This window comes from Apteryx rowi, unplaced genomic scaffold (genome assembly GCF_003343035.1).
Source record: "Apteryx rowi isolate R43461 unplaced genomic scaffold, aptRow1 scaffold_214, whole genome shotgun sequence".
Taxonomy (NCBI): Eukaryota; Metazoa; Chordata; class Aves; order Apterygiformes; family Apterygidae; genus Apteryx; species Apteryx rowi.
In genome coordinates, this window is record NW_020448464.1 from 564,336 (window position 1) to 592,183 (window position 27,848).

The 27,848-nt window shown below is 36.8% G+C and overlaps 1 protein-coding gene across 1 annotated transcript in view; it reads right to left on the reverse strand.

Moving 5' to 3' along the window:
• The window catches only part of PRUNE2 (prune homolog 2), a 133,392-nt gene that overhangs the window by 43,513 nt on the left and 62,031 nt on the right, over positions 1-27,848 (reverse strand). Inside the window, exons 7-9 of the mRNA XM_026064356.1 lie at positions 7,598-7,756; positions 3,490-6,604; positions 34-3,459 (exon numbers count right to left, since the gene is read on the reverse strand). Of these exons, the coding sequence (XP_025920141.1) occupies positions 34-3,459; positions 3,490-6,604; positions 7,598-7,756 (6,700 nt within the window). The remainder of the gene's footprint in view (positions 1-33; positions 3,460-3,489; positions 6,605-7,597; positions 7,757-27,848) is intronic.

The window sequence follows — 27,848 nt, forward strand, 5'->3', positions numbered from 1 at the left end:
AACATGCTCTGGAAAGAGTACAGATTTTCTTACCATCGGGTGATCTTTTATCTCCACCTGGCGGTGAGTCGAGATCAGTTGTTTCTGCTTCATGTTTGATTCCTTTCAAAATCTCAGAGGCTCCTGGAGCTACTTCAGACTTCAAGAGTGAAGACACCAACACAGGATCCTTCTGAGCGCACTCTGTGGATGTGTCAGGCACCCAATCCTTGATGCTGTCATCTTTGATCGTTAGGGTGCCTTCTGCATCTTCCCGAGGAGTAAGCAGAGATAAAGGCTTTTCCAGAAAAACATTGTCACAAAATGGCTTCTGTAACAAGAGCTCATCCTTGGCACATTCTCTGCTGCCAGAGGGTTCGGCACCAAGAGATACATGGGAAGGTGAAGTGGACATCACTGGCAATTGATCATTAGGTGTTCCCTTAAACACAGGAACATCATTTTCAATTTTATGTTTGGGTTCTTTTATTATGTCATCAACCAGCTGAGTATTTGAATCAGATTCATGGTCTTCATTATCACCAGACAGAAAAGATCTGGGGAAGAAGATCTGTTTAGCACTTGATTTGCTTTCTGCTGCTTCACTGCCTACTACTGTCCATGTGTTCATTCCAGTGCATGTGCCTGATGGGATATTAGTGACAGATGTGTTACTGATGTTATATTCTATCCCAGTCTCAGATCCATCCATGCATTCATCTGATATTTCTAATTCATCACTGGTTATTGCTGTATGGTCAATATCAGAATATTTTCCAGTTTCAGCCAAGGCACTCATTTCTTTTAAGCTTTGCTCTGGCATATCGGGTAGAGTGAAATCAGTGGGAATGAAACGTGTTTGGGAGTTCACTGTCTGAGCTGAATCAAGTAGCATTTCTTGATGGCTTGCAGGAGTATGACTTTCATGGAATATATGTTTCGGACCTAAGGATGTTACTTCTAAAACTTCAGTGGGGATCTTAACTGACTCAATTTGCTCAGTAACAAGTTTCCTTTCTAGGCCATATTCTTCCAAAATTGCAAATGCAGAAGGCTCCTGAGCATTAGCAGAGATTAGCTGATAGGATTCATCGGTCCTTCCTTGATCACAGTCCTGGGGACTGTCACTTTCAGACTGTGCCTCCAACTTCTGCATTGCTAACTGATACTTTGAATCAAAATCTACCTCTTTACTTATATTTGACAGTGTGCAAATCAGCTGACTATCTTTGTCTTCAGGTTCCACCTCAGTCTGAGAAGATGGGATAGAGGCATGCTTAGCGTCATACTCCTGGCACACATCTGGACTGCTTGATGCCTCTGAACTATTGTCTTGGTCACAGTGACTTAATATATCAGGATTTTCACTGTCTCCTTTCAAAGTGAAAAGCTGYTCAGCATTAGTCCACAGGTCAGGTTTCACTGAAAACAGCTGATTACTTTCTTGGGTGTTATCCTGTAAAATATCTGGGATAAGTGCAGGTTGGGGAACCAATATATTCCACCCTGGACTTGACTTCTTTGTCATTTCAAAAGATAAGTCTTCTACAGTGAAAGCACCTGGCAGGGAGTCGTCCACCGCTAATGTTTCACAGGTATCCAGTTGTTGTTCTTGAGGGATGAGACTTGCATCTCCCTCACTGTCTTTTGGATGAGCAAGTATTGTGTTTTCTTGAACTAATGTATTTGACATACTTGGCTCATAAACTTCTGAAAAAGGATTCCGTGGAGTCAGCTGATCTCCCTCATCTGTGGGAAAAGGCTGCTCTTTGAAGTCCCTTCCTTCTTTGTCCAGTATGAAAGGATCAAATTGTTTGAACTGTACAGTATCTTGACTTATTTGACTATCATGAATATTCACAGCCTGTGCTAGCCTTTCATTTTCTTTTTCACTGCAGTATAAGTGGGGAGCCTGAATTCCTTCACTACTTGGATCAGTGAAATGTGCATCTTCTAGCTCTTCATTTGGTATAGGTAGTCCCCAGGAGTCTTGCTCACTGTTTATTAACTGGTTTGCTACAGGAAGACTTGAAGTAGAATATTGATCTTCCACTGGCTTTTCTTCACAAGTTTGTGAATTCCACCATTCTGAACTGTCATCTGGAAAACCAAATGCTTCCACTGTGGACTTTGATTCAAATCTTAAATCACCTTCCAATGACATATTCCACATATCTAAAGCTTTTGAAGAATATTCTTCTTTATCACCAACTGCAAAAGTCGGTGTAGTATCTTCATTCACTTGATGCCAACATAAGCCTTCTGCAGTACCCGTTTTTTCACCGAAAATAGTCTCTCGAGATTTTTTCTGAAGTGTTTCCCAGTGCTGTAAATGTTCAGAAGCCTCATCAGACTCAGTTATAGTCAAGCTGTCCTTTGATATACTCCCAGCTTTAATTGTTTCAGGATTCTCATTTAAGATGCTTACCTGGACCTCCTCTCCCAGCTTAGTTTTTGCATGTAAATTGTCTTCATCTGTTTCAGGACTCGTTGCATTGGATTGTGCACAATCCTCTTCAATTTCAGATGCCCTGTGCTTATTTTTTTCATATGTGGAATCTTCATTAATCACTGCTGGACATGTATCTGAATTCTCTGAATCCTCATTTATCTCAGGACTTGACAAAGAAGATACAGTATCATCATCTACATGGGCATTCCAAAAATCTAAACTTTTAGGAACTTTGTGTTCAGTGCTTGTTTCAAGCCCTTCTTGACATTCATTCCCAAATTCTTTTCTTTTATGAGCCTCCTCAAGTTTTTTATCATTTGTAAAATCCCACATATCTCTACTCTCTTTGTGATGACTAGCAACTGGAAGGTCTCCCCATGCATTCACAGATGCATCACTTACATCAGGACTTGTTCCACTTGAGCGTGTATAATCATTTATAGAATTACTCCACATACTATCTTCTTCCAAATAACTTCTGATCTGTATATCTTTAGAAACGCTACTTGTGGTGTTTGCCATTTCAAGGACTTCACTTGCCTCAGGACTTGTTCCAGGAGATTGCAAATYTTCACCTGGCTGTGAATTCCAAGCAGTTTGGGGAACACTGTCATGAAGTGTCATACATTCCTCTCCAAAAAGGTTATTAGCAAATTCTAAATTTTCAGGATTTTCACTCCTCCCAGAATCTACATTATGTGAAAAAGAACTTTCAACCACAGACATATCTGTAATGTCATGAACACTGACATATCCAGCAGAAGGACTTTTCTGAAATTTAATTTGTGGAGACTCATCTATGAAAGATTTTTCATGAGTGCTGCTCAGTTCTGGGCTATCTTCAGAAGAAACTAACTCAGAATTACAAAGGTCTAAATGATTAGGAACCACATCATATAAACCCTCTTTCTCTTCTCTCTGCACTTCTGCTGCTTCATTCATCCAGGGAATTGATGTGGCTAAGTGAGAACCACTCTTCCCAGAGTCATTGCAGATGCCTACGTTTCCAGGCATTTTAGAAGATTTATCTTCGTGATTATCACTATCTCTATCAGAACTTTCAGAGATGCTCTCCATCTCAGGACTTGGTGCATCATCTATCACTGTAGCCTCCTTTTCACCTTTCTCAGAAAGTGGCTGTGATGTTTCACAACAACTGTAATTTTGTGACTTGGAGTCATCAAAAGATTCATAATTTCTGTCTTCCTCGGAAGCACTTGAAGAAGATTCTGCATTGTTCTGTAATAATTCTTTCCTCTCTTCCTGACTGACTAAACTACTGTCATTGGAAAATGACACATTCTCCCTGTCYAAAGCTTCTGAACTAACACTATTCCGCATTTTTTCTAGTGAGCTGGGAACTTCACACATTGACCTGTTTTCTTCTGAATCTGCATTACATGAAGATTCACTGTCACCTTGCATTGGTTTGTTACAAATGTCACTAATATTTTGCTGACCATCTGTTTCATCTATTCTCTTACATTCCTCTTTTCCTTCCTGAGAGATGACAACAGTATTGTAGTTCTCCCAGGCTTCCTCACAATCCTGCTCTGTCTGTAAACTCTGTGAGTTTGGCTCCAGCACTGACTGCTGACTATCTAGCTCTTCATCATCATCAACAGTATTTTGTGCTTCTTCTTTACCCAGTATCTCACTTCCTAAGTCAAATGCTTTCAGGTTCAAATCGTTACCAGCATCTGAAGTTGTTGTAGATGTGTCTGTGTCTTCTACAGGAACACTGCTCACCATTTCTACATTTTCAGATGTACATCTAGTATTTAATTCATTCTGTGGTGGTGACAAGTCATTCACTGTTTGATTGCATACTGGTGTTACTTTTCTGTTTTGAGAGATGGAAAAGTTATTTTCATCAATATTTTTCTCAGTTGAAAAATACTGATTAGCTGTTTGTTCTGAATTAGGTACAGGTGTGMCAGTGGCAGAAAGAGCAGCAATCTCAGAATTTCTTTCTTTTAAGTGGGTTTCATTATTTAAGGGTGTGTTCCAGATGGCTGTGTTTCTGGAGCTTGAAAAAGGCATGTCTCCAGGGGATAATGGTTCCTTATCTGCTTTCTCAAGTACTTTTGGTTCATCTAAATTTGGGTTTATGAACTTATCAGTAACTGCTTCTTTGTCAAAATCTTTGTCCTCATTTTCTCTTTCATCTCCCACGTATGTAGGTGATATATATGAGTCAGACGTTGAATAATTGGTGTCTAGTGGAGAAACAACTAAATCTTCACCGATGTTTGATGAGCTAAGGTCTGAGCATTTATATGCCAAGAAGGTATCTTCCCATGGTACCACTATTTCTGTTACTTCTTTCCTGATGTTTTTATCATATAAATTCCAGCTCTCTATGTTTTCAAATTGTTTTGGTCTATGTTTAGGGTCAACTAATAGATTTTCTCCCTCTGTTTGTAACTTGAAATTGTTTTGCATATTGTTGATACTAGAATTTGTGTTTTCAGATGTTCCATATTCTTCTATTGAATAGTATCCCTCTTTATCGCAGGCTTCTGGAAACACCTGAATAGGTGCATTTTCACTCTCATTGTCTGCTATGATTTCTGAAGAATCTGATAAGCTAGTTTTTGATATGGCCCATTCCTCAGGATTATTCACTGATTTTTTTTCTCTGTCCAGTTTGGGCATGTTCCATACATTTTCCGAGGATTTAGCAATATCATGTGCATCAAACTTACTCCAGACTTCATAAGAGTCTCCAGGTTGTTGACCATCTTTCCCTTCACCAGTATGCCACACATCTGATACCACAGGTATTGGCTGACTTGCCTTCCATGGGTCAGTAAAGTTCTCCACCTCTTGCTCTGTTTCCACAAAAGAAGCAGTTTGCAAATGTGAATGTTCAGTGTTTTTCTCTTTGTTCTCTAGGTTCTCATTATCTTGTTTAAACTGAGTATCCCACAGACCTGTTCTTGTGTATTCCATTTGCTTTGGCTGTTTTTGCAAGAATACAGAATCTGAGGCTCTTCTTTCAATATGTTCCCGTAACAATGGACTTGCTTTACAATCTCTCCATAAGACAGGGCTCTGAAATACAGATTCCTGCTCACTTGAACTCCACGTATCAGCATTTCTGGACTCTAGGTCAAAGCCATCCCACCAGCTCCCATACCTAACACGAGACTGAGAATACTTTGTGCTATCCATTTCATTAATTTTTTTTACTACATCTTGTGGGAAAAACAAAGGCTGCCCATTATCTAATGGTGAAGTTTCTACAAGACTGTTCATAGGAGTTGGTGGAATTCTTGAATCACCAGATTTCAACATTTCAGGTGAAGAAGAATCACCTTCAACTAAATCGATCAAGCTTGCAGTCTTCTCACACATATCTCCTGGATTCCCATCAAATTCAGCTAAATTGTCTTCCTCATTTGTTGTCACTAGTAAGTCAGTTGAATAATTTGCTATGTCATTTTCTAGTAGGTTTGCCTCATTGAGTTCTTTCTGCACAGTGGGTGGTTGTCCTTCTGATGAATCACTATTAAGAAAAAAGTCATCTGCTGGGGAACAGTCAACAGAACGAGAAGATGACTCAGATGGAGCTGTAACCATGGGTGCTAGATCAAAACTGAAAAGATCGAAGTTATCGCTATTGTTTCTAGACTGAGGTTTTTGTTCTTCTGCTATTGTACCTTCAGGAATAGGGCTATAGGAATCAAAACCAGGCAGAAGACTGTGATGGGAAGCAGCACCTTCTGCGACAGGGCTATCATCACTAAGAAAAACAGAGCTCTCCTTGGAAGACCGGCTGCTTCTAATAGTGGCTAATCCACTGTCTGGACTCACAAGATCTACATTAACATCAACGTGGGCTGGTATAGATCCATTGAGATCTTGAGGATTTTCTATAAAATTGACAGAACTGGGTTGTGGTTCTACATCAGAACCATATAACTCCATAATACCAGAAGATCCTTGTGAAAGTGGAGCACTCCCAGCAACAGCTTCAGTAGAAGAAGTTCTACTGTTTGATACCATTTCTGGTTGTCTTCTATTTATAACTTCCTTAACTAGAAGAAAGATTTGATCACAGGTCACCAAAGAATTTTCTTGATGATAAACGAGAATTTGATCACACCCACATTCTAGAGGATCCAACTCCAAACAAGGATTCTGACATTCTTCTAATTCGCAGCAGATCTGTTAAAAAATAGGATGTTTCAAAAATCGATGCGATCATGGGTAAAATGGCACAGTACTGTCTACTTCACTGGGTAACACAGCCATGACTATCTATTCCTGTTAATCTATTTCTTGGCCATTTTGCTGTAATAGCCTTTTCATTAAACCTAAATAAATGAAGTATTAAAATTCAGGATCAATACAAAATGTGTATTTTAGGATTAGCCAGAATATTTACTTCAAATTATACCATTTGACTTTCAAGTTCATTTGTTCATCATTAAAAAAAAATCTAAAGAAGTTTTTAGTTGTTGCCCTTAGAAGTCTGAATCAAATATACAAAGGGTGCAAAAGAAAAGAAGTATTTCTAGAAGGTGATAATTAGATTCATAAAAAGATTTGTATTGACCCTGAAAGCAAGGGGTTCATTTAGGTAWTCATTCCTAAAATCAGAAGTACTTAAGAGTGAGAAAAAGCTACAAGAAGTTGCCACAGTGGTGATTTCTTCCATTCGGGGATGAGTATCATGAAAAAAATGCACCTGTCTTTGGATAAACTAAAATCCTAGTAATAATTTGGCTTCATTTTAGAGCATAAATTCTTTAGAGATGAATAAGCACATATAAGTGTTCTGGTCATCACCTTTTGTAATGTGTTTGCTCATGACTCACTTTCAAAAACTCATTGGGGTAGATCACAATACAAAACCAAGTCAGAACAAGTGGAAAAAAAAAATTCTAGTTTAGCTACATTGAAAATTCCTGTTTTCTCTTTCTGTATTTCTTGTGAGCATTTGCTCTTTCTGTTAGACTGGTCTGAAACAATCATTAATATTGGAATCTTTTATTTTGCATCATGTAAATAATACAGTCATTTCAAATAGCTACTCATCTGCCAGCCAACTGTAGCTACTTATTAGCCCCACTTAATTATACAACAGATTGTAATAATATTTTAAAGAATAATTTTTCTCAGGAAATACATTATTTGATTCTTCTTTCAGGTACTTACTTGATTGCCTAGCTCTAAGTTTTCTGAATATACTGCTATTTGTCGTTTTGTTTGCTCCTCATCTGACAAATAGTTGGCCAAAATGACAAGTACATCAAACCCATATTTATCTATGAATGCCTTCAGATCACCAACGAGACTCCTGTGTAACACGCAGTCCTGAAAAATGGCAAGAAATTAGATATTAAAAGAAATGACAATATATTTTTCATGCTCTTTTCATCCAGATCTATGATGAAAATAGCCAGAAATGTTAAGATGTATCAATGGCCGTAACTGATAACAGGATTCCTTTCATTTGTCAAAACTGCTGTCTGCTTTAAAAAAAAATAGCCATTTCTGGTACAAAGAGATTTGAAAACTAGTTTGCTTCACTGTCGCTATTTTTATCCAATAAGAAATGCGGAGAATGAATGTAAACACTGTATTCATTGTTCCCATTCTCATTTACACTTTGATCAGGGTAATATAGAATCATTTAGATTTTGCAGTACAAACCATGCATCGCTCTTTCTGACCTGAGGGCATAATGCACAAAGTACAAATCTCTCTCTTCAGTTCTCTGTTCTGACAACTGCCAGTAAAATAATGAACAAAGTCTCAGAATTTTATTCTTCTTTCTGTTTCTACTATTTGTATTTGAGATAATTTATTGTCATCTTCTAGCCAAGCACAATGTCATATGCGATAATAGTTCTTCTGATGCTGCCAAGCTACACTGGCCCTGAATAAACAGCAGTTCATCATGAACACAACACAACTGTATGTGCAGATTGGCATGTTATTCCCCCACATCTGTCTTCTACCTGATAAATTACTGTCTTGGTTACATATATACAAATACTATTTATTAATCTGCTCAAATGTGTCCACAAAATGTGTTCCCTCCCTGTAAGTTAAACTTAAAAAGAGAATCTTTGTCAAAATATTTTGAAATTAGAAAGATTTTTCTTCTAGATCAGACATGAAGTTCCACTTTGATGTTTGCACAGTACCTAACAATGAGTTTTATGTGAACTTCTTGCAGAGTACTGCACAAAAAAAAGTCAGGTGTCAGTTTGCTGCTGGTATCCCTATATGAAATCTGAATGGGAGTTGTGGTGAGAAATTATCATGAATAAGATTTGAATGTCCAAACAGGTGATATTTTTCTCGAAGGCTCAAGTACTGGCTATGTTAGAAAAAGTACCAAAACACGCCTGAGCATAAGGAAGTGACTGCAGTTACCTGGGCCTAAAAGCAATTGGGATAGTTACAATGTATTAGAGTAAAAAACTTGAATTACAGCAGATTCAAAACCATTTGAGGATCCCTGACAGCTTCTCATCTCAGCTGCCCACTCACAGCCAATTGAAGCAGAATGGGTAGTCAAGGGGAAGGACATGGTCCAAGCAAGGATCTAGGCTGCGAAGTGTTTTACAGCTGTCCACAATGTAAATAAATGGTAGTTCTAAAAAATGTCCCAGCCTTAAAGCTACATGATGTTTTAGCTTCTATATTACACTTAGCTTGTATCAGCTTGTATCAAGAATTAGAAAGTTTCTGTTAAAATCATCTAATTGAACTGGAAGTCTAATAAAAGTGACAGTGACTGAGGGAATTTCTGCCTTCCTACCAGCTAATATTTGGCGTTCACAAAGCTGTAGGTTGGAAAGTGCAGATAATCCTACTTCCTGCAGTATTTTGAAGCAGAACCCCTTAAACTTGCCCATATGGGAAGGGAAAACTCCCTTGCTACAAGCACTGCCAACTCGATAATCACTATATGCACACAGGGCAACTGGAGGCATATTTCTAAGAATTAAGGCGAAGAACCACTAAAGGCATCATAGAACAAGACGAGGAATAGAACAGAGCAAGATGAAACACTCCTGTGCTAGCAGCCACTTGGTGGTGGGGAACAGTCAACACAACAAGAGTGTGGCACCTTTCAGTGTGGCACCAAATGCCATACAACCAAGGGTCAGTTCTCCCAGTCAGAGCAGGAAATAAAGAACTAAAATGGCCATGGTAACAAGTCTGAAAGTGCTGAAGCCTGAATTTGCATTGCGTCCTGCTAACTTACATCATACAGTCAAGAGAAACACTGGAAAAGTGATACAGCAGTAGGTGACCCACTAGGTTGCTGCTGTAAGTGGGGAAGTTGTCAAATATAAATCCCTGCTGGAGCAGTTGAACTGAAGAGCTTCACACTGGACTACGTTAATTTAAACACTAACAGGTCTGTACTGCCTACATCGTTACCTGATTCAGCTACCTGAGGTTCTCCGCATTTCTTGCATGCTCTCGATCTTACTATTATTCACAGTGTGCATTATCTCTTCTTGAGGTTCTCAGCAGGTTGATGACTGAGAAAAGCACAAAGATAACACTGAGCATGCTACTGGTCTCCCTCCATTGGGTACAAGATGTACAAGGAGATTGGTATGGTTCTACATATTCTTCTTCTCCTTTGTGGACAAACAAGATGCTCAGTTGAATGGGACTATTTCTGTATTTCTAGCCAAGATGTTAAGGGCATGTATTTAGCAATATTAACAGTCCTACACAGCACAGAATAAGATTAAACTTTACACGGCATTTGACTTGAGAAAACCATGGCTGGAGTCACAACTTTCACTCAACACAGAAGCCGTAACAGAACAATGGGGCTGCAATTGTGGAGTTATGTGCAGCCCTGAAAGTTTTAAAGGGTTCACATGATTTGGAATCATATCAAGTATTAATACATTTCCTTGAACTTGAAATTAGTTTGACTGAAATCAGAATTTAGAAAGCTAAACACAGTCATACAAGCTTAGGAGTATTTGTAGATAAAAGATCACATGCATTCAGATGTGAAAGTGTCCGGAAATCTGGCATATTTGAAGGCAGAAGTGAATCTTTGTTTCATCTCAATTTCAAGTGGTATCTGAAATCTGTGCAGACTGCTGGCAAGGCTCTAGCATGAACATAAACATTCTAAATGTTTGATTTATGCTATTCAAAATTCATTATTATCTTTAAAAGATTCTGAATTAATAATTTATGACTGTCAACAGTCAAATGATTTATGAGAACACAAAATGCCTGAAATTATACATTTACATATTTGCTTTTTCTCATTCACAGAAGTAAACAAAGTTGCTTTTGCATTTTTGTCATAAACTCTTTTTTTCTACAAGATATTGATGTTACCTCAGAACTTAAGACTACTACAGGAAGATCATTCTTGCTCACATTAATCTTCATTTGCTTTCATGCCTGGCAGGACAAGGGAAGTCTTAAAGTGGCCATATGTAAATCCTTAATCTCTGATTTAAGATTAAGAAAATATTTTGAAAATAACTGACTTCAGGTGTTAGGCTCACAATAACTACAATAGTTGCAACAGAAGCAATGTTACTTGTGTTCATGAACTTTTCAGCATCCAGCTCTGTTCAGAACAAAGACCACCACTTTCATTTATGCAATCAGAGAGCACTGTGTGTACATAAAATGTCTAATGTGTGCAACATACCAATATTAATAAGCACAGAACTACATGGATATTTCCAAAATGCCTCTTCATAAAACAGGTCAAAGTACACAGCAACAATTTCATGCCACAGGCACTAAAACAACCCTCTTGTTCACATGCTCAGAGAGAGGAGAGGGCTTTGCCTGACGCTGTTCAAAACCACAGAGTGTGCATGCTAGAACAAATGCTGAGACTGACAACCTGCAGACAGCAATTAGCAAAATGTGGCAAGGTAGCCAGCCTTGTTATCAACTGATGAGAGATCTCTCAGAGCAAAATGGGAAGGGGTTTAGATGTGCTAGCACCATGCACCACATTGAAGGAAAATGTGTTTAAAGGAAACACACAAGTCATTTACAAAGTTCATTAAAAGAACAGACCAAAGAATAAATTTGCTGGAAAATGCTGTTAACTAAGCTACTGAATAAAAGCAAGATCAAATTATGTCTTACAACACCATGAATCTACCCCATCAGTTTTTTTGGTTGCCCAGACTATTAATCAAAGCATTAAATTAATTATTAATTTTCTAAATAAGCAAAGGTAATTTTGTTAAAGTAATTAATATCTTTTAAAACTTAGTTTAGCTGAAAAAAAAAACCCTCAGATATCCATAAAGTTTACTCTTTTAACTAACACCAACTACATAATTCAGACACCACTTTCACAAGCATTCAAACATTCAAATAAATAAAGACCTTCACAAACAAGAAACTCTTATAAATTAGCAAAGACTATATATTGAAAGATAGTGTAGACATATGGGTTCTTCCACAAATCTGCTAAACCTAAGTAAACAACCAGAATGCTGCATGTATTGTAAATGCTAACAGAAAATAAAACATTTTCTTCAGAAATGGAAAAATGCTAATCATTTCAACACTTAAGCTGTTACATCCCAAATTAATTACAAGCACTGTAAAATACACTGTTGATGAAATAGTGTAGTAAGAAATACACTGAGATACCACCAAACCATGACAAAGGCCAGTCAGCTATTCATTTTTTTAGTATTTTCCCTTAGTTTATTAGCTTGTGTTGGCTTCAAAAATAATATTTGCACAGTGCACAGCAAGTAAACAGCATGTATAAGCATTATTAGTTGTCATAATGCCCCCTAAATAGCCTAAAACAAAAGTATGGACAGTAAGTATACTTGATTTGGAATATATTTGAAATAAATAGAATCTAACCATAAATACATTTTACAAATGCACTGGCAATATAGTCATCAGCAATACAGATACTGGAAAAATTTAGTAACCTAGCAATGGTAATAATTTTGTGCATTTGTTTCATTTAATACATACAGAAAGTTTATAAAGTACTACAACATAACAATAGATTGAACATTCCAAAATGACAGCTTTTTATTGTATTATCCACATAAACTATTGCTCAAAAAACCCACAGACTTCTGAACATTATTGAATATGATTTGTTCAGTTATTATGCATTTCTATTGTGAAAGGCAATATAAATTTTGTGTAGACTGCATATTGTTGGCAGAAATTAAACTTCTTATTCTGAAACTTGATTTTCTTATAGGAATCTTGCTATTAAGCAAACAGTTAACATGACTACGAACACAACGATCATGTAAAAGAAGCAAAATCTCTGAGAAATACTCAAAGAGAATTTGTAATTTCTCCCTCTCTAGTAACACCTTCTGATTCACGACAGCCAACAGTCAATTACCCAAGTGATCACTGTAAATGTACATTACACACACTTCTGATTCTTCTCAGCTAACTGTGTCAATATTAACCTGACCAAATTATGAACAAACTGTCTCTTTTGTTCTTCACACTTCTCACATGGAGAGCACAATATGGCTTTTGTCAGAGGTGCTCCATCATTTTGGCTCAAGGAAACTGTCAGTACAGTTTGGGATTCGTTATTCATGGGCAGATACCCTGATGGGTCTAATGAAGCCTTTCTGCTGACAACTCATTTGCTAAAAACACCCAACCATCACAAAATATAAATGAGGAATATCATTGTATCCCATTACAATTTTCACAATCAAAGCAATTATCATGATCCAGAAGCCAATACATACTGCTTCTCACCGTATCATCTTAATACTTCATGGTCAGTACTTCTGCATTCCAGTTTCTTTCTATGTGATCACTGATAAAACTTTATGACATACTTAAATTGCAATATAATAGGGTAAACATCAATGTTATAGCACACATGCAGAGCTAACAGTCTGTGTGCCATTTGTTGTAAATTCTGCTAATTACTAGACGACCCCTCCTGAAAAAAAAAAAGCAAAAACACAAGAAAGACGATCCATATTTTAAAAAAGTCTTCAGGTAAGGTTACTAAAAATGGGAAAAAAGTATAAACAGTATAAGTGTTTATGAAACTACACCAGAGTCATAGAAGAGGATATTCACTATTTTACCTCTTTTTTGTATCAGTACCAGTGGTGAAATCACTCTGTACAAAATTCACCATTCCTGTAAGGAAAGATTTTTTTTCTGGTGTACATTCCAATCTACCAAACAGTAGCTCTGCTGTTCTCACATTTACTAATCTCATAAAGAAGAACAAAATAACAGCTAATTCTGTTTTCAATTTCTGTCCCTTTCCTGTTAAAGCTACTGCCCAAAGTTTCCGAAGAGAAACTAGAAACCAAAGAGCAGAAGAACAAGTGTCTGAGAGTTTGTTCAACCCTGTTCTGTACAGGCCCCTATTACATAGTATGTTTGACTTCAGGCATCCTGAGCTTAAATTAGTATGAAATTGGATTATTAAGAAATTTAAGCAGGAAGTATAGCATTCTGAGGCACTACCTATAACGTGATGAATTTCTATTTAGCATTGACCTCACCTCTTTACTATAGCTGATGGTTGGATACATCATTTTCATTAAAGGCAGAATAACTCCAGAAAATATAGCAAAGATGAAAGAATTCAGCTATAATAAGAGAAATTATCATGCTTTGCTCAGTGAAATTATGCTTGGATCTTTCCTACAGCAGCCGTACTTTTTCTGTTTGTACATCCTAAAAATGATCCACACTTTATGAATGGAGATCTTGGCTAAACAGCTTTTACCCACGCCTGATACAAGTACTAATTCTCTCTATTCAAATTCACACTTGTCCATTTTGATTTGCGTTTAACTAGAACTGATCAAGATGTCTGTCTCTGATATGTGTTTAGCACAGCACAGGACTTCCAAGAAAGACTGGAAATTCTCAATTCATTTAGAAAATTGCAAAAAAAAGTTATCCAGGTAAACACCCAAACTTCAGCTACATTATTCTGCATTTTCGGAGCTAGCTGAGACAACCAGCCAGCTTTGAATTTAGCAACTGGAATACAATGTCTGCATGCATCAAAAGCATACCATAACGGCCTATTTAATTTGGAACATTCCTCCGCTCAGTGGATGAATACCTGCCTTTAAGCAGGGATCACTACCTAAAATTACATTTGGGATTCTACCTCCCCCTAAAAGAAAACAAATTCTTACTCATAAGCAAGATAAACCCCAGGGCTGAGGTGCATAACTAACTTTCCAGATTCTTTCTACAAGTCTAGTCCCAGAAATACAAAAGGTTCAGAATGCTCCCTGCTATCCACACCATCTCTTGAGAGGGCGCACTGAGCCAGCTCCCTGCATATATGTTCAAAGAACATGATAAACCAGAAGAGTAGGAGTCGTTCTGATAAGGCGTTGTTGTTCCTGCATGAGATAAACATTAAGTGCTTAGCCTAGGGATATAAATATAGATAATGGTGTGCATACTGTTGTGGTATGCACTGGAATGTTTAGAGTTTAGAGGCTAAAATGTCACCTTCATTCTTCAAGTGCGTCTTCAAAACTGTACTTCTGTAAAATAATTAAAGGGACTAACTAGAAAGTTTGCAATACTAACAATATGACTTTTGCCTGCAAGCAGTGAGCTACGGGGAAATGTACTTACAGAAGTTAAAACATATTCCCACCAGTTCATTTTGAAGGCAGAAGTATGTATATATTTTTCTGGAGAAAACTGCAGGAAAGAGAAGTCTCTTATTTTGAAACCACAGTTACAAATATCCAAAGCATAAAGGTAAAGGAATCAAGGGATCTGCTCATGCCACACCCTTAAAAGCAAACATCCTCTATATAAAATATGCACAAAATACATACAAAACGCAGAGGAAAAGATAGCTAAGGTATAGTATTGTATACACAATTTAATACATTAATTGCCTCAGAAACTAAGAAGAAGAAATAAACAATTGTCATACCTTAGTAGTCAACAGGCCATGTGGATATAACAGTGATATCCTTTTTAATCTCCTTTATACTATTCTCTTTTCTGATCCTAGGTTAAGAATTTCCATCTAATTTTTCAGTAGCTTGTAAATCAATTGAAAGATATTATTGAAAAAGACACAACCTACCACTTCAGTCACAAGGTTGATATTTAATCACGTACTATATTTGATTTCACCGTTGACTGATTAACGAGTAGTAAGAAGCAAAAAGGTGACTTGCCGGGGTGATGAATTAAAACACACAGAAACATCACAAGCATATATACTGACCATGAGCTGCCTATTTTAGCCAGCTAAGTCTCAGGTGTAAATTTATATGCAATAATTCATACCTTACAAAATAACTCCCGTGCAAACATGGTAATGCAAAAACACATTTCTGGCTGTCAAGAAAATTTCTGAGAAAATTAATCAACCATTCATCCATTCAGGCTCTTTGCATACTCTTTTGTCAAAGAGGGAATACTAAGAGATTTCTTTCCTCTTCCACGCACTCATTGCAATGGTTTGTAGAATCCATCAAGCCTGAGCTGATTTATTGAACTGTCTCTTAGCTCAGCAGTATAACTATAGCAAATGAACTGGTAACTTCTCCAAAAACAGCAGTGATTCAACAATATCTGGTTTATTTAATTCCTTCTAACTTCAGATTAGCAATTTCTTAAAGGGACTGACTTGCATTCTTTAGAAGTTCTATCTGCAATCTCATACCTGAATACTTTGTTTCCATTCCACAGTTTTTGACATTTTGATATTCAACAAGGATAGTTTTGATTTACAGCTATCTGAATCCAGAATCCACCTAAATCTTCACACTAGCTAGCATGCTTCTATTATTCATTGACAGAATTTTCATATCTAAATTCAGTATTTTAGAGTCTTTATGTGAGCTATCTTATTCATTATGCTATGAAAACTGAAAAAGAATTACCCAATTAAAGTCCCCACCTATTTTTTTTATTATGTAGACAAGTTTTCATGCATACTCAACTATTTTTATATTTATCTAATCACATCGCTGGTAATGACAATTGTTATAAAAAGTACTTAAGGCACAAAGAATAGAGATTTGCCGAGCAGTTTGAAACACTGTTTAAACACGGATTTTATCGCTGAGCATCGTCCGTTGAACCCCATGGAGCACATTTATCACTCACCAGCTTTGCATTTTTCTTCATAAAGATATATGACCTTTGCCTATTAGATTTCATTAGCAGGGCACCATACAAGGCTCCTCTGCAGATGACAGGATAGAAAGCTAAACAACCTCGCCTGAAGGATTTGTGAGAACAAGCCCATCTTCAATCTTTGTCCCTGGGAGGCACTTCTAACACCTGCCAACCACAGCACTATCATCAGAAAAACATTTAGAGATTTATCTTCAGGCTGGTGATTATAAGAGATAATTTGTTTGGAGTATGGATAAAGTTGGTCTAGCATAAACAAACTAGCAGCTCAAATTATACGACGAACCTCATTAACTATTGATTTAACCACTGCAAATCCACGAACGAATGTTGTATCAAAATGTTAATTCTTCCTGAAGATATAATCAGGAAAAAAACAAAATGCCAAGACAGGATGGTTTAAAACTGCTGAGCTATTCTAGGCATTTTTAATGTTTGCAGCTTAAATTGGAAATGAAGACTTGCTTCATCATAAAAATGACAACAGTATTCAATTGCCATTTTCCCTTAAACTTATAGTTTTGTTTGGCAAAATGTGCTTTATCTCATACATTATTGTGACTACAGTGGGATGGAGCTGCATTTTCTCTCTTACTTTCAGAGAGATACCTTTTTCCTTTGGAGACAGCAGGACTAGATCTACTGTAAAAACACAATAGCAAGAAGCTAGCAATATTGTAAGTGTATCCTAGCATACGCACACTGTCAGAAAAAATGATACGCAATTTATACCATTTCTATCATATATATTATATATATATATCACATATATCCTCTCTGCCTGTCACAGAAGATACCTTTCTCCTAATCTTTGGAAACTATTTTCACTCAAGCTAATAAATCACCAGTTCTTGAACCAAAAGTATACTTAGAAACAAAGTAGCTGGGTTATTCTTGAAGGCGTTAATTCTATTTTCTATACAACAGAAGCGAAGCCTGTCCCCTAGGTGCTCTTTGGAAAAGGAGAGAAAAGAGCTGTCAGACTACCTATTTCAGCTTCAGCTTCCAAGAAGGTAGCCAGCAAATGTCCTATCTTATATTCCTGGGATATGGCCTAGCAGAATTTCAATCTACCATATTTCTACAAGCTTCCCCTTTCCCTAACACAACTACGCCAGGGGAAAAAAACTGATTTATATTTAGGAAGTAGAAGGAAGCCTATAATTCCAATATGGCAAACCAAAAAAATCATTTTATCTAACTGTACTTAATAAAAAAAAACACCAATAGTTTTTAGCCTTGCATGGACTGTAAAAAGAACAGAAATCTTTTAGATGGGACTGGAAAGCTTGGAGCCGAAGTAATCAAAAGAAAGAAAAGGAAATTAAGAAAATGCTTTCTCAGAAAACACTACCTCTCAGAATCAATTCTTTCTAGAAGGGAATGGCACTTAACATGAAACGATCAGTTACCCACCAAAAAAAAAAAAATACTGCTGGGAAATATTTTTATTCAATCTGAATCTTTCTTACACATCAAGGCAGCCATGCAGATGCACTTATACCTAACAATGTATTCACACATTTTGATTTTCTGGGTTAGTTACCAAAACTTATAGCAATTTATAACCCCTTAACACCTCTTTATTTTCAAGTTGTTTAAAGGTTAAATGACAACTTTAAATCCCAACTTACTGATCTTTTTCATGAATTCATCACATTTACTTTGCTAATTAATGTAAAAAATTTCATGATCTTCGTACAGGAACAAATCATAGTTATTTAATCATTAAAGCTATTTCACTCTATTTACATAGATGAGCAAATGATTTAGCAACATAATTGAGGTAGAATTAAAAAAAAAGGCACCAGTCTCATTGACACAGGCCCCCCTCATCCAGGTTCATGCAGGAGCCACTTGTTTTCTCCATTAAAGATCCTGCTTTGAAAATGACCAGCTGTTAATAAATCAAACAAGGATTCAGGCCCAGTGTTTTTAACAGATTTTAAGTTGTTAATGTGCCAGTTTTGCTTTGTTTCATCAAGTTTTAGTAATTGGTGAAGCCTGCATTTTGTTCTAGCTACCTCTTTATCTGCCCTTCTCAAGGAGCTTTTGTTCCAAGGTCTTCTTTTTGACTGCAAAGACGTTGTTCTCAAAAACTGTCCTTCTTCCATTCAACTTTGGCTCCAAAGTCCTATTTCTTCTACAAGTTTTCTTCCTCCAGTGCTGCAAATTCTTGGCTTATTTTATTCTTTAATTTCCCTCTTGCCAGTCACGAGCTCTGTGTTCCTATTTCCAATTTCTCATTTTCCTTCCTGTTGCAAATTGAATTCTCAGCAAGAACTACCGATGCCATTTTAAGAATTTAGTTTCAATTTTTATAGTTTTTTCCTATTGTCTCAAATCTCTCTACTTGCAATACATCTTCCCTTTGCAGCAAAACACTCTTTGATTGTACCAAAGTCTTAACTCTGCTTTTATCCTTTTATCCATTCCAAATGTTTTCCTTTAGGTTGCATGGATCCATGGATCTGCATTTGCTGTGAAATGCACCAGTCTATCTGGGGTCTCTGGGTATTAAATAATACAAACAGTAACTATTGTCATTAGGTGTTCATTCTGCAAGCCTGAGTGAACAGGCCAGTTTAGACTCCAAAGAACTAGAAGTTAATGGAAAGCTTCTCACTGACTTCAGAGAATTTTGGCACAAGTCAATAATGCCCATATAAGTATTTGCCTGATCAGATCCCTACGCTGACATTCTTCACAGTATTTCTCAGGCACCTGGGTTAGCAATTCCGTGGGAGTCAACACCAAGTTCTCTGCTAAGTAAGCACAAATTTTAGAAATTTGTTATAAATTAATTTAAGTCAGTTTTGCACTAAAGGCTTATTTACTGGCACCTTGCTGAACCACAAAATGCCCACGTTGCCTTGTTAACATGGAGCAGCCCTGATCTGGAAAACAGCTGTGGACAGAAGAGTAGTTTGTTTTCCTTGCTCATTCAGGTCTTCACCTTTTGCCTAAGGAAGCTGACAATCTGGCTCCAAGACACACTGAAACAAAGAGGGATCAAGCTGAACAAGAGGGACCAAAGAAATTTTTTCAGTGAAACTGCCTTTATTGCCTCATCTGCACTGCCTGTTTCGAGATAGGAACGAGGACCTGGACATAGACTATGAAATCCTACACACTGAACTTTACTACCAAAAAATCCCAGTTGGCTTACAAATAAGAGTAGCAATTCAGCTTCTTGTAATTCACTTAAATTTTCCTAAGGATTCTAATAAGCACTTACGATTACACAAGTGAGATGCCTTTAGCAACTCATTTGTTAAACAGTCAGTTCCTTCAGAAGAGTTAAAAGAGTCATTACCAACACAAGTAAAACCACAATAAGACAAAGTTCTCTGCATATGCCTGTCTGAAGATGAGCACTCGGTTACACTGGGCATAAGCTCAGCAGCAGTACTTGTCTTTGTTTTACATTCACCATAGCCAAGACGGCAGGTTTTACCACTGAGATGGTTCAAGTTTCTGAGAACAAAACACAAGCGGCATGTGAGATTTCTTGTCTCACAGACAGATTCTGGGTGGCTAATGACACACAGGGCCCAATTCTCCAGCACAAATGCTTTATTCAGCTGTATACCTCAGAAAAGTATGCTTTCCTCTCCCTGTAGATGGCTAGAAGTGACAACCAGGATGCAAAGCAAGACAGTACCCAGAGCCCAACCCAGAGTTAACCACGCTAAGGCACAGGACCACTGCTCTGCTGACACCAACTTGTAAATCTAATTTAGCAATCACTTTCCCTCAGGGCCCAAAGCAGCAGGAATAAGTTTATAATCTGGTTCTAATTCCACTTGACAGTTATATGCTACCCTCGATGTTTAGAAGGAAGTAGGTCTTTAAAAAGTGTTTAATTTTTTTTTTTTTTTTTGGCTAAAGAACAATAATACAGGGAAGTCTTGAAGTCTTAAAATAACATGAAGAGTGACATGCAGAATCATTATTTTCCATGTTCAGCAACCCAGCTGGTTAGTTTGCAGAAACTAGTGCTGATGCCAACCATGTTGGGTCAGTACTGTCACTGCAGTTAAAGCAAATGTAAAACTGGCTTTATTGGCTGCTGATATTGTGACCCTGTGCACTAGTGACTTCAGCTAGCACAAGTAACTCTCAAGCTGCCATTACAGCTTTCTTCCAAGCACTTGGATTCTGAGCCAAGCCTTACCTGTCTACTACTTTCAAGGCTTAATTATCCGAATAAAGAGACAGACAAACTGTACAGTGAAACTATTAATAAAGTAAATAAATATATTTAAATATAAACTCAATACATAAAAAATAAAAAATTAACAATAAAACTAACAGTGCATGTTTGAGTTAACCATAGGCATGCCATGCATAGCTGTAATGAATGTCTTAAAAACATTAATTTCCCCTCTACTTCATGAGTGCTTACAGTGCAACCAGGCATTCTCACTGAAGCATCTTTCTGATAGAGTGAGAAACAACACAAATAATTATCAACAACACCAAAGCAAAATTTCATTTAACAAAGCAAGCAGGTTACGTATGACATTTTCGGCTGCTACAGATCTATTGATTTCACTGTAGCCTGCTTAAAATTCAAGGTTTCGAAACTAGGGTTTTGAATACAATCCTTCAAACATTGAATTTGTGCTGTCTGAACATTTAAGTAAATGAAGCAGACAGGTGAGTCAGATTGCTAATATTCTTCTTATAAATAAAATGTACGTAAAATATTCATGGCTTACTGAATTCACAGAACTGAAGTCACCCTTGGAAGTAAAAAAATGTTCATGAGCACCTTTTTGAATTAGGAGAGAGGAAATGGTAAAGGACACAGCATCCTCTGTCACTCCTTTTAGCAAAAAGCTGCATGCAGATATCACAGGGGAGAAAGAAGATAAGAAAAAGAAACTAGGGACAGGTGGTGAAGGGGGGTTTCTCCAAAAAATGGACACATGAGTCAGTACTGGAATAACACTTGTAAAGAACTCCCTGTTAATAAGTTACCTATTCATAGACTAAAACATTGAAAAACATAAGACACAAGAAGAAATGGGAAATAAACGAGCATTACAAAAAAGGGGAGCAGGCAGGAAGATTTGATTCTCTTAAAATCTGATTGCTCAATCAAGCTTTAGTCTTTTACACTTGCTCATCCACCAGATGGTGCTCTTGGAGCAGCCATGAACAAGATCTGCATACCTCTACGTGCGTCCACGTATATCTCATTTCATATGGGTTTTCATACCTGTTTCTGAAGGGACAGTTTAGATATACTGTTCTTAAAAGAGAAGAGATGTCAGATACGTCTTGGCATATAGATTTTTCAAAATCACCTTAGAAGTCTGACTCATTTTGGCAGCAGCAGGAGCTACAGCCCACCCCCCCCCCTCACCCCAAGGCAGCTGGTATCCTGGATGTTATCTGGATCTGTGAGCAGGAGGAGAAAGACAGTTTGGCATCAATTAGGAGAGTGCACAAACTTTTAAGAAACACAGGGGATTTGTTTTGTTGCCTAAAACATGAGTTTTAACCTGGAAGTACTTCACCTCTGCAGAACTGTGTGTTTGTCCTACCATGACGGAGAAGGCTTGCAGCTGTTCAAATTAATGTTCATCCACTGATGTTTAAACTGGAGAGGATATACAGCAGTCTTCAAAGCTTGATTGGCACATACAAGTAAAATAGGTAATTGGTGTTAATCTTCTAGTCTATTACTACTGTCTTTCAAAATCTAAATATATTTTACAAAAATCTTTGGAAAGAACGCCATTAGAGCAAATGACGCATCAAATTCAAACAGGCCATCAAGATTGCTAATGGATTTTAATAGCAGCTATTACAGCATAATGGTATTTTCCCAACAGCTGTTTGTTTATAAAATTTTCAGTTTACAAGACCTTTATGTCCAATCCCAGGAGACATCCCTCAATTCATTTATAATCATTTGGTTCAACCTACACATAAATGCTGCCTTATTCACATTATACATGTTTGCATATGTGTGTAAGACACTACCAACTCCCACAGCACTGAAAATGACAAGGATCCTCACAAACTAAACTAATTAATGTGTATCTTCTGACTTTACTGGAAAATAAGTTTTCTATGATTCTCTTCTCTTCCTACTCTTGAATCAGAGCCTGGATTATAAGGTATTTTATGTCTCAAACTGATTTATCTATTCAGTTCCATGTAGTTACATCTGTTTAAGACTTCGAAACATAATGGAGCAGCCTAACTGTCATGAAGGCATAACTGGGGCAACTGGCCAGCAGACATGTGGCCTGCAGAAATATCTTATTCCTGGTGGAGAAGCATCAGCTGGGAAAGATCTTGACAGGCCTCTGTCTGAGCTAGAAGAGCTGCCAGATAAAAAAATAAAGAGCATGATTTTTTTTCCTGATTTCTTTGGATGTATGACCTGATGTAGTAGATCTGAAATCAGGAAGAAATGTGAAACTAGAACTCTGCCATGCTTTTTTCATTGAGTCATGTTCAGAATTGAACTGTACTTTACTAAACGTGACTTTTTTAGATAAAAACTAAGAAGATAACTAGAAAAGGAAGTCAGTTATAAACAGAGAGAAAAATTTTATAATTTTATTGAAAGAGTTTTTTAGACCTTGCACACTTGTAGACACCTGTTTGCCCACCTTTCTTTCTGATTCTCAAGCTATGCACAGTATAAATTTGTTTAAGTGTCTTTGTTTTGCTGTTCAGGCTAATGGATATGTTGTTTCCAAAAACATACAGACCTAATTAATTTTGCACCCATGTTGTCAGCAGTAATATCCTATTAAGAACAAACATTGGAGAATCTTTGAGGATACAGGACAAGCCACAAAAAAACCACATACTTCACTTTAAACAATGCTCTTTTAGGAGAGTAGATGGCTCTGATTTTCCACAAAAGAAAGTTACCACTAAAATTCTCAGCCAAGACCATGATTTCCACAGTGGTTTGCCTGAACAGGGCAGTTCATATGCGCTAAGCAGGATATGAACAGACAACCTGGTAAGTGGATATTGTCTGCAAGTAGTATCAGGTAGCTTAATTGACTTCAAAAAGTCATCAGCTACCTTACAAAAAGGCACTTTTCATGCATGTTATGAATGTTCTCACGGGGAATTAGCCTACAGTAAGCTTCAACTACAGCTGGGCTCTGTAAATTCACACTCCACTTTCATATTTGCTAATCTCTGCAGTCAGACAAGCACTTAGCTGTGTCAAGTAATCAGGTAACTCATTAAAAGAAGAATCTTTACATTTTTTATCATGGAGTGCCTCAAAGTTCATGGAGTTGTACACGGAGATCTACCTGCTTCTCTGCTTCATCCTTTTAACACCCCACCACCAGTACCCCTACTCTTTGGTTTGTTCTGTTTTTTCATATCCATTCTGCAGAACACAGATGCCAGTAGAGGGTGTCCTGCCAGAAGAAATACTAAAAAGGTAACAAAAATATTGTTTTTCCCAAGACACATGATGTCTCAGCGACCTTTTATCTTCCCTATTTTAGTCAAAAGAACTGCTCTGGAGTTATGGTCAAGTCTAGTTCTGGCCTTGCAGTTGACAAGAGGAAAGCAGCTGGAAAGCACAATCTAAATGTGATCAAATAAAATATGTGTCATTTGTATCTGTTACCAGCTACATATGAATAGAGCCTGAAATAAATGCACCAAGCAGGTTAGACTGCAACCCACAGCTGATCTTTATAAACCATCAAAGAATAGACAAAACTACCTCATGTCTGACTGAGACTTGCTAATTCTGAGAACATTAGCATCATACTGCACAGAGCCAGTTTTGTTGGTGGGTGAGTTAATTCTTCTTTGAGTACAAGCACTGATACTTTAGAGTGCCCTAGTCAGAAAAACAAGATTAAGTCAATTCAAGACTGGTATTTTTCCCACCTACAGGTGGACCTCCTATCTTACATAGGGACCTCATGTCTGTGAATATGCCACTGAACATCTTTGATGGGTTTTAACTGAGCACGCTCCAAATCTACAAGAAAAAGGTTATTTATCTGGCAGCGGTGTTTGGTTTTCAGAAGTCTGAGAAACCACCTGGATCTCAGCTTTCACAGCTTATTCATACCTCATGATATTGTATAATTTTATTGGGTGCCATGAAAAGGACAGCTTCCTTTAATTTGACTGAAAAGTGCATATGCAGTGTATGTGTAGGTACCTTCATGTTAGTATGCAACAAGTTTCACAATGCCTTATTTCTTCTTTGTGTCACTTAGGATCTTTCCAGTCCAATCTTTTCCCATACAGCTTTCTTTTAAAACTTTCAAAGCTTTTTAAAGAACAGTGAGAAACTGAAAGCTAAGTATTTGAAGAGACTACCTAAAAAATTACTAAATGCAAAATTCAGAGTTGAAGTCAACGTTTTTGTTTACAGTTTCAGCCTGCTTATGAAAATTAATTTGTTTAAACAAACCTAATTACACAAGGACAGCAATACCGTGAACCATGCCTTAAGTAAAAATCAAGAAAGAATTTCTGGGAGTATTAGGTGGGTGTCCTTTGAAAACTGCATGTAGTACATATATGTATATGTATTTCATACCATATACAATATATAACTCAGTGTGTGCATGTGCATATATACATTATGAAAATAGTATATCTGTAAGCACATAAATGTACACATACACTGCTTACACATTTCAATTCAAACTGATCCAACACAGCCAGTCAGTATGTACTTAGGAAATTAAATTTTACAAATACTGTAACTCAGGAGAACACTATTTATTTATCCAAAAAGAACAAATAAACTGTGGGTCAACAAATTTATTTGGCTCAGTGGTGTTAAGAGTAAAATGGGAATATTCTAAAGGGAAAGGTAAGCAATAGAAGGTATTAATTCATTTGTGGTCATTTTTTAATTTAAAGAGTTTGGGTAAAAGATATATTATTATATACTTTGAAGTTCAAGGCCTAAAACTCTGCCAACCGATATCACTGTGATCTAAAAGCAGGGTAATAGTGACAGAAGTTAAAGCCACGCAGATGCACAGAGACATTCAAAGCCAATTAAATAAGAGACTCTTTCTACAACAAATGATACCTTAAGAGTTATTACATATTTTCTTCATAGCATTTTCCTCACAAATTTAGAATACTTTAGTAGTTATGTTTTCATTTTTTACTGAGCTCTGCTCAACACAACATTTGCAGCTGTCTTCATAATCCGTCTGCTGGCTGAGATGCTTCACCCTAAGTTCCCACAATTTAGGTTGTAGAGTACAGCCATGTCATGACACAACCACAGCAGAAACCAAGCATTTCTTGCAAATAAAGCTGTTTTGCAACCTATTTCTTAGGATATGTATAGTACTCAGCTACCTCAATTAGTCCAAGAAGATTAGAAGACTTTTTTGAGTTCAAAGTGCTATTTAAAAACTCAGAGGATTGGATTTAATTCTTGCCACTACTACAGGCTTCCCATACTATCTCCAGCAAATCCTGCACCCTTYACCCCTTACACCCTGCTGACCCAAAGAACTTCCAGTCTAACCATATGACTACAAAGATTCCCAAAAAAATGGGAAGACAAGTATCTGACATAAGCCTAGGCTGAATGAAAAGCAATCACCACTTCAATATGTATATCATGCAAGAATACTCTCTGAATAGTTTTCTGTAAAATAAATCAATAGGGAAAAAAAAAACCCTCTTTAGAGGTTTCCTTGAATGTTCTTTGTATTATCAGTATAGTACAGAATAGTATACAAATATAGCATACTATATTCATATAGTAATACTACCTATGCAGTATAGTATATGGGTTTTTTAACTCTTTCTGAACAGTGCATGCTTCCTTGTATTGCTGAACAAATACTGCATTTCTTGCTTGAAACTGATGGGAGAAGTGAGAATTACGTGCATTAGATTCATAGAGGGGGAGACTGAGTGAATACTAAGGCTTTTTCACTCAATTCATTAATCATTATGGGATCTTTCAGGATTCATAATGCTCTGTAAGAATAGTATTTCACAGAGCTAGCACGAAAACTACATGAGATGTGGTACTTCCTCAGAGTTTATGTCACTAATATATATCCAGTCAAATGTTTTGTCTCGATAGTAAGGAATTTGTCCATTGCACAGTGGGAAATCTGTGCAAAATAAAACAAAATACAGAAACATAATACATAAAATAAATGCAAAATACAAAAATAAAACATCATACCAAATTTTAACAGGGAAAAATGGATGCAAAGCTGGAGCAGAAAACATAGTGCAGTTTTACTATGGCCACAATAAGCTGGTAGCCTTTAAAATACAGAGAGATCTTTAGCAATTTTGACCACAAACCAAATACCTCTTTACCAATTACTTTAACTTAACATTCCTTTGTCTCACTGAAAAGAAAACTAGCTCTCATTTATGTGTCTCAGTTTATGCGTACTTCTCCTTAGTTGTTTTTTCTGAATAAATTATATACTCTTTGTTTTGAGCTTTTATGGGAACTCATCCTAAGCCTAATCATAGAAGTATTTGATGAACAGGAAGTAATCTACCACTGCCATAATCATGTTAATAAATTTAGCCTTAGTTTTATTGGTACTGAACATTATTCTACAAAACATACAAGTACAGTTAACTGTAATAATGTCTGACAACACTCAGCCCTAATCTTTATGGAACTTATAAATACTGAGTAAACACATTCTGTATATTCTCTCAAACAAGTCTGCATCCTGTGTGCTTATTAAAAATTACCCTCTTTTATGTATATGTGGAACTTATAACATTGAATATTTGTTTCTCCACTTACACAGTCAGATTCTGATTTTAATTATATATCATAAGATGAAAAATGGCATCAAACGAGTTAATATAAGTCACTGGAGATAATTTACACTGGAAAAATTGAGATACCAATACTTTTAATCAGATATCTTTCCAGACAGGATGAGCTTCAATGTCTTTCATATTTCTTCCATTTTTACTCTGTATCATTTGGTGAATTGCTTAAGGCTTTATGATTTTTTAGTATTGACTTACTTCACATAAATTAACGGATAAAATATTTCCTTATAGCAAGATATTTCATCAGAAAACTCAAAACACTGTCCAGGATCCTCATAAATACCCTTATGCCTGAAATGACTTATCTCAGTAGTGACTTGGGCTCAGATTTATTGTACAGTTCATCAACTTCTCAGCATGTTGGATAATGAATGTTTCATTTACATTGCTAATTGCCAAGCCATGGTTCCTTCAACCTTTAACCCTTACGCTTTATCACATTATCACCATATGTCAATATAATTGCATT